The following is a 7,666-nucleotide window of genomic DNA, read 5'->3' as shown; positions in this document are numbered from 1 at the left end:
TTATATATTTTATATATATTCCAAAAAAATCAGTATCTCAAATAAGTATATGAGACTACTCTCATATTCACTGCAGCATTATTAAAGGCAGCCGAAATAGGAAACCCTAAGTGGCTGTCAATGGATAAATGGGTGAGAAAATATGGTGCATTTGATGGAGACTATAGTCAATAATAATGTATCATGAATTTGAAATTTGCTGGTTTTATTTTTGTGGCACTGGGGATTAAACCCAGGGCTTCAGAAATGTTAGGAAGGTGCTCCACATCTGAGTTGCATCTTCAGCCTTTGTTATTTGGAGATAGGATTTCACTAAATTGTCCAGACTGGCACTGAGGTTGCAATCCTCTTTCCACAGCTTGCCAAATAGCTAGGATTACAGGTATATCACCACACCCAGAATAAGAGTAGATCATTTCATACACATAAATAAAGATCACTAGATTAGAAGTTGAATATTTTTATTATATTGATTTTTCAAATGTTCATCAAACTATCTCACACATCTTAAGTATATATAATTTTTATTTGTCACTTAGTCCTCAATGAAGTTTAAGGCAAGGATAGGCCAGGCAATACTTTATCAACAAACACTTCTGGTATAGTAAGCAAAGGATGACTCCTGGAGAAGGAAATACTACCAGAGAGGCTAAATCATAAATGATATTCTAATAGGCAGAGATGGGGTAAGAGAGCACTCCATGAGGGTATCAAATTAAGGAGTCTGAATTTCATTTACTAGCAAAAAGCGAACCCTAAAAGACTTTCAGAACCGTAAAATTTATAAAGAAGCTCTTTGGACGCAGAAATAGAATAGAGTTGAAAGGGTGAAAAAGGGGGAATGTTGGGGAAAAGCTAAATACCTTCTTGCAGTCACATGGTTAAATATATCCAATCCTGAAACTTGGTTCTTCATACATCTATCTCATTTTTTCCTATTATTAGCATACATGGACAGGAATGTAATTTTCTGCTCAGGGTCAAACACTGTAATTTATAACCACAGTGATTATTTGCCCATTCCAACTTTTTACTAACAACATACAAACAGTATAACTCAGAAGGCTTACATTCATCATATTAACATCACTGAACAAAATATTTTCTATATACTATATGCCTCTTTATCCCTTTCATAAACTGCCTATTTATGCTATCTTTCATAATTGGCATTCAACACATTTCTGAGAGTAAATATTTGAAATCATTAAGACATTCTTGATGGCATTTTAAAACTCAGTTTACAGATAGTTTAGACATACATAATGGTCATATTTATCACAGGGAATTTGTACCTGTACATGTTGTATCTTTAATAAATTTTTTTCCCATTCCCCTCCCCTTCTTCCTCTCCTTATTTACAAAAACTCTGGTTTCATTTTGTCCTCCTTTTTCTTGTTTTTTTTTTTTCTTTCCTTTCCTTTCCCCCTCCCATCTCCCTAGTTACCCTTCCCATTTGAATATTTTCTTCCTATTTCATAATATCTTTAATTATACTTTGTTTCTCACACCAGAGAAACAATACAATATTTACAACTGTCCAATTTGTTTCACTTAAACATATGGTCTCAAAATCTATATACATTTACCTAGAAATATTTCAAGTTCATGCTTTATTATGGAAGAATAGTACTCCATTATATAAAAGAAACACTTCACTTACCAATTCCTTGGTTGATGAGCATCTGGGTTGTTTCCAAGATTTAGCTATTAAAAGTTATAATGTAAATATGGGTGTGCATATACTGCTTTAGTATGATGCTTTTAATTCCTTCAAGAAGACATCAAGGGGAACAGCTGGGCTAAATGGAACCTCCAGCCCCAGTTTTTTAAGGAATCTTCACACTGATTTCCACAGTGGTTTCAACCAGTATACATTCCCACCAATAGTGAAGGGTTCCCTTTTCCCCACAGCCCCATGGGCGACTGTTCTTGGTTGATTTCTTGATATCAGTCTCTTTCCAAAGGGAGATGGAATTTCAGCATTGTTTTAATTTACATCTCTCGAATGACCAATGATGTTGAAAATTTTTTATATTTATTTGCGGTTTGTAATTCTTGATCTGAGAAGTGTCTATTCACTTCAGATGCCCATTTTTTATTAGATTTTTAAATCTGAGGCTGGTCTGAATTTTTTAGTCCTTTACATATGCTAGGCATTAGTCTTTTCCCTGAGGAACAGCTGGGAAAAATTTTTCCCCACTCTGTGGGTTGTCTTTTCATTCTGCTAGTGATTTCTTCTGCTGTTCAAAAGCTTTTTAATATGATCTCAGTTATTGATTCTTTGTTCTATGTCTTATGTGATCAGAGTTTTGTTCATGAAGGTTTTTTCTATGTTTATGTTGAGTTGTTTCTTCCAGCAGACTTAGCATTTGTTTTAATATTTATATCTTTGATCCATTTCAATTTTAGTTTAGTACATGGTGAGAGATATGGGTCTATTTTTAGTTTTGAACATGTAGAAATCCATTTTTTTCCAGGATCATTTATTAAAGAGGCTATTTTTTTTCCAGTACAAGTGTCTGGCCACTTTGTCAAAGATTAATGTGGCTGAGTGTGTTTGGAGTTGCTGCACCTTCTAATCTCTTCCATTGATCCTGAGGTCTGCTTTTTGGCCAGTACCATGCTGTTTTTATCACAGTAGGTCTGTAGTAGAATTTCAGGTCAGAAACTGTGATGCTGCCTGCCTTGCCTTTGTTGCCCAGAATTGCTTTTGCTATTCTAGGTCTCTTCTCGTTCCAAATGATTTTTGGAATTAATTTGTTTTGTTTTGTTTTCCTAGCTCTGTGATGCATGTTATTGGTATTTTAATTGGGATTGCATTAAATCTGTATAATAATTTTCAAAGTATGGCCATTTTCACTACATTGGTTTTTCCTATCCAAGAGCAAGGAACATCTTTCCATTTATTTATTTATTTATTTATTTATTTATTTATTTATTTTTGCTGTACGGGGATTGAACTCAGGACCTTGCATTTACCAGGCAAGTGCTTATTCTACTGAGCTATCTCCCCAGCTTCCATTTTCTGATATCCTCTTTGATCTCCTTTTTCAGAGTACTATAGTTTTCAATGTAAAGATCTTTACTTCCTTTGTTCAATTGATTCCTAAGTATTTCATTGTTTTTGGTGCTATTGTGAAAGATACAGTTTTCTTCATTTCTCTTTCTGTGAGTCTTTTGTGTATTTGAACGTTAACTTTGAATCCTGCTATGTGACTGAATTTGCTTATTGAATCTGAATTTGAGTATTAAATCGTGACTCTTTTGTTGGAGTTTTTGTGCTCTTCCATGTAAGTATCATGTTATCTTCAAATAATGATAATTTAACTTTCCTTCCTATCTTTATTCCTCTTATTTATTTTTGTTGTCTAATTGCTTTTGCTAATGTTCCCAGAACAATATTGACCAGGAGTGTTGATATTTGTTCCTGCTGGATTGAATCATTCGTGGCATATGCGGGAGGGTCCTATTCAGTAGTTCTTGCCTATAGTACAAACAGATCTAATCACCTTTACTGGTCTTTTTATTAATAAAATAAAGTCTGATTAGTTGTTTGAGTTTAAAGAATTAGCCCTCAAATATAACTGCTAATACTATTAATATTAATTTTAAAAATTTTGTAATATTCAACAAAACATTTTTATTAAATTTTTCTTCTTTTTTGTTTTTATTACCACAGGTTGAACTTGGAACTCTGTGCTTGCCAGGCAGGCACTTATGCCACTGAGCTATCTCCTTGGCCCCATTTTTATGAAATTAATATATATATATATATATATATATATAACTGAATAATTTTTCAATAATTAATTCTCTAAATTTTAACATAGAAATCATACAAGTACCCTATTCTTGGTATATATAATGTGCATTTATACTTTCTCCACTATATATTAGCTGCATTATAATTTTTATACCATTTTAATGTTTTCTTTAACTGTAAGATTATATCTAGCCTGCTAATCAATGTTCCTTTCCACTACTGTAATCAAAGACTCCATGAGAAGCAGAACAACTGCGCCCTGGGACAGACATGCATATATATCTAGCACTTCAAGCCAGTGGGAACTACTGAATTTAAATCAAAGCCACTTGGGGAAAAAAATGAATTATGGCCCTAAAGTGAATGTGTTAACCTGAAAACTGAGGTATAACTATATCTCATTTAGAATGACAACATTTTATAGTATCCTTTTTTTTTGGGGGGGGGGAAGTTACCAGGAATCAAATTCAGGACCTTGCACTTTCCAGGCAGGTGCTTACGCCACTGAGCTCTCTCCCCAGCCCTACAGTATCATTTGACGCTCACATATGCAGACATTCATATCAGTTAAACAGTATATTAAAGGGATAATCCTAGTCCTAAAGAATCCTAAAGATTCCTAAAGAATCACAAAGTAGAGAAAGCAAATTTACAGTAACACATTACACTGAAAACAAAGCAATAAAAAACTTTAATGACAGGTACTTTTAAAATCTCCATCAAAAAGCAAAGTAAATATCTACAGAAACTCCTTTGTTCAACAGTATGTCTAAAGGAAACTATGTTTCTCAAACTTGAGGTAGACAATAAATCTGAAGAGATGACTCTACAACACTAATTCCAGGGGGCTGGGAGATAGCTCAGTGGAGTAAGTGCTTTCCTGACAAGGGCAAGGTCCCGAGTTTGATCCTTGGTACCACCAAAAAACAAAACAAAACAAAAAACCACAACACTGGAATTCCAAATAGCTAGTTTGGATGTACAACAGTAGCTGTAAGAAAGGCATACAAGTTTACTACAAACCCCATAGAACATATAAAACTTATTCTTAGAGATTTTAAATTTTCCATATTACATATTAACAACTTTGGGGAGACATTAAACCATTATATTAAACTATTAAGTGCATGTTCTTTTAAGCTAGTGTTTTGTCTTTTTTTTTTTTTAATGCCTTCATCCTAGAGAGCTTACTATAGAGCCCAACAATATACCAAGTAAGCAAATCTTGTAATACCCTCGCAACGCTGAGCATGTCTGTCCCTGCCTCCAAATGCCCTCAAGGATCTATAAGACTTCAACTATGTAAAACACTTTAGATCTTCCAAATTCACTTGATTCCATAAAATTACTTGGAAAACCAAAGCTTTCAGGTTCTCACTGCTAACCTTTTAAGTCAATTCACTCAAAACTACTGACAATAACTGACAGCTCCTTAATTTAAATAAGGCATTTGCACTTATAACAGTTGGTTAACCTAAATTTATTTCAACTTACATAGTTTCAGGAAATTCAAACATCAGAAGATAAAAGTGTTCACAGTCTAAGAAAAGGCATATCCCAGGAGGAAAATACTAGAAGCGTGGAATTTAGCATTTATACCCCACTTACCTAGTCATATAATCACAGTCCTTAGAATCACTTGGTTCAGTAAGAGCAAGGTTAACCACCATGTAAACCTATTGTACCCATGCAGCTTCCCCTAGGCTATTCCTGCATTTCATTTCACTCTATACCTTTGAATTAATATATTCCTTTAAATCTATCTTCTATACACTAGATCTTAATAGTAGTAACCTCTGGACTTATGAAAGGATGGAATTGTGACTACAGTGGGAGTTTAAAAGGAGTATGAGCAATTTTAAATCCCAGGCTTGCCTTGGATAATGCTGTATCAAACTCCAAAACCAGATGTATTCCAGTCTAGCCTTGAACTCACAAACTCCAATCCTCCTGCCTCAACCTCTGGAATTTACAAGTGTGAGCTATCACACTGAGCAAAACTAGACTTGATACTAATATTCAAAGTATTCTGAAGAGAGCTGAGGCACATTTTTATAATCCCTTAATGGGATAATAAGGCGGCTCATAGGCATCCAGTCTAGTTATTCCTCCTATCAAATTTTCTTCATTAGGTCTGTCTTTGTAGAGTAAGAAATGTTAAACTTTAGGCTGTACAATTGTTATATTCAAATGGAACTGCATACGAAATCCAGAAAACAATTTAAAATTCAAGATCTAGTTATTATTTTCTGTGTACTTTAAAGTTAATAGTTTCATAAACAAAAACTATTAAACCAGCATATACATTGTAAATGCTTCTCTCATTTAAGAATCAAATGATACATTTGAAAATGCAGTTAAGCGGAAGACAATATATTGCTGGTATTTACTATTTCATAACAGGGTGTTTTGTTCTGATACATATTTTAAAAATAGGTCAAAACTTTATGGCAAATAGTATGATTTACTACCCAGTTATGATAGTCGAACAGAAGATACACTAGAATTACTTAAATCCTATCACCAATTTTACCGAGGCTGCGCGTAATGACAGTCAAGGGCAGTATAAGCACTACAATTTGAGAGATCTGACGCTGACGTCCATACATAAAACAGGTATTTTATATAGATCTAATAAAGGCAAGGTCATAACCTATCTCCACATAGCCAAATTCGCTTTACAAAGATAACCTTCTGACATCGATTAGTAGTGTCTTTAGAGGAAAAGTTTTTGTATTCTGAATTGTATAGGGTTTTTTTTTAGCAGACTAATCTACAGCAATTTCAGAGTATCCCATTTACCACTTATTTTTCAAGTTATTTCTCTTACGTACTAGACAATTAGATACAAGAAAGAAAAAGATAACCAGCAAAAACAGAACTCTGTCCCAACCTCCCTTCAAGTCTTATTATTTCCAGGTGTTTCAACAGTTGAGCAGGGCAGACAGATTTGAATTCTACTTCCGTTCCTCCTAAAATCCCTGTAAGGCTTGGAGCAGCGAAGAAAGGGACCAACCTAAAAGTGGGAAGGGATGCCAGGGCTGAGGCTGGAAGGTACTCGAGCACCACAACTTCAGTCAAAATAACTCCAGCTGTAAGTTTCTAGAAATAAGCCATCACAGGCCTGTCAAGTGTGACACTGGGTAAAGCCCAACAGGCTTTCCTTAACTTCAAAACCACCTAAAAAGCAAGGGAGTCGGGCACATCGCGGCGGCCAGATTTCTGAACAAAGTTTAAGTAAACGTGCTCCCGAGAATGAAGGGAGGAGAGAGGGCGAGTCTGGGCTCGGCGCGCGGCGGAGCCCGCTGCAGCAGGAGGCGCGGGAGGTTCGGCGACGGCGACCTCATCCACCCCGGAGGCGGGATCGGGGGCGACAGGGGCTGGGACCCAGCGCCCGGGTGGAAGTTGGGGCGGGACGGCGCCGGGATGCCGGCGAGGGAGCAGCCGAAGACGCCGGCGGCTCTACTTACTCGGCTGTACCAGATGCTGAGGCGGGCCGGGGCCAGCACGGCGAAGAAAGCCCTCTGCGGGTCCGACTGGACGTGGAAAGGCGCCTCGGCCGGGCTCCCCGCGGGGCAGAGCAGCCTCTTGGGCCAGCCGCTCAGGAAATACATGGTCCGCGCGGAGCCCCCGACGCCGCAGCGCCCGCGGCCCCCGGCCCCGTCCGCCTGCCACACTCAGCGGCCCCGGGCCGGTCGCCCGCCTCCCACACCGCCACCGGCAGAGTCGAAGGCGGCGGCGACTGCAGCAAGTCGGGGCATCTGCCGGCTGGCCGGGCCGGGCCGGGCCGGGCCGACGCGATGCTACGCGATGAAGGAGCCGGGGCGCAGACCCAGGCGAGGGCGGCGAGAGGAAGGGGAGGGGGGTCGGCGAGCGAGGGCGGGCGGAGCGCGGAGGCCC

General features: G+C 38.0%; 1 protein-coding gene across 4 annotated transcripts in view; it reads right to left on the bottom strand.

Annotated features, from left to right (window-relative positions):
- The window catches only part of Ric1 (RIC1 homolog, RAB6A GEF complex partner 1), a 203,253-nt gene extending 195,637 nt beyond the window's left edge, over positions 1-7,616 (bottom strand). For all 4 annotated transcript variants that reach the window (XM_023721957.1, XM_023721956.1, XM_004637193.2 and 1 more), the window contains exon 1: positions 7,237-7,616. In XM_023721957.1, the coding sequence (XP_023577725.1) occupies positions 7,237-7,380 (144 nt within the window). In that variant the 5' untranslated portion in view covers positions 7,381-7,616. The remainder of the gene's footprint in view (positions 1-7,236) is intronic.
- Between the last annotated feature and the right edge of the window lie 50 nt (positions 7,617-7,666).

Source organism: Octodon degus, unplaced genomic scaffold (assembly GCF_000260255.1).
Source record: "Octodon degus isolate 3935 unplaced genomic scaffold, OctDeg1.0 scaffold00087, whole genome shotgun sequence".
Lineage (NCBI taxonomy): Eukaryota > Metazoa > Chordata > Mammalia > Rodentia > Octodontidae > Octodon > Octodon degus.
The sequence above is the reverse complement of the archived record's forward strand: the minus strand, read 5'-3'. Positions and strand labels throughout refer to the sequence as shown.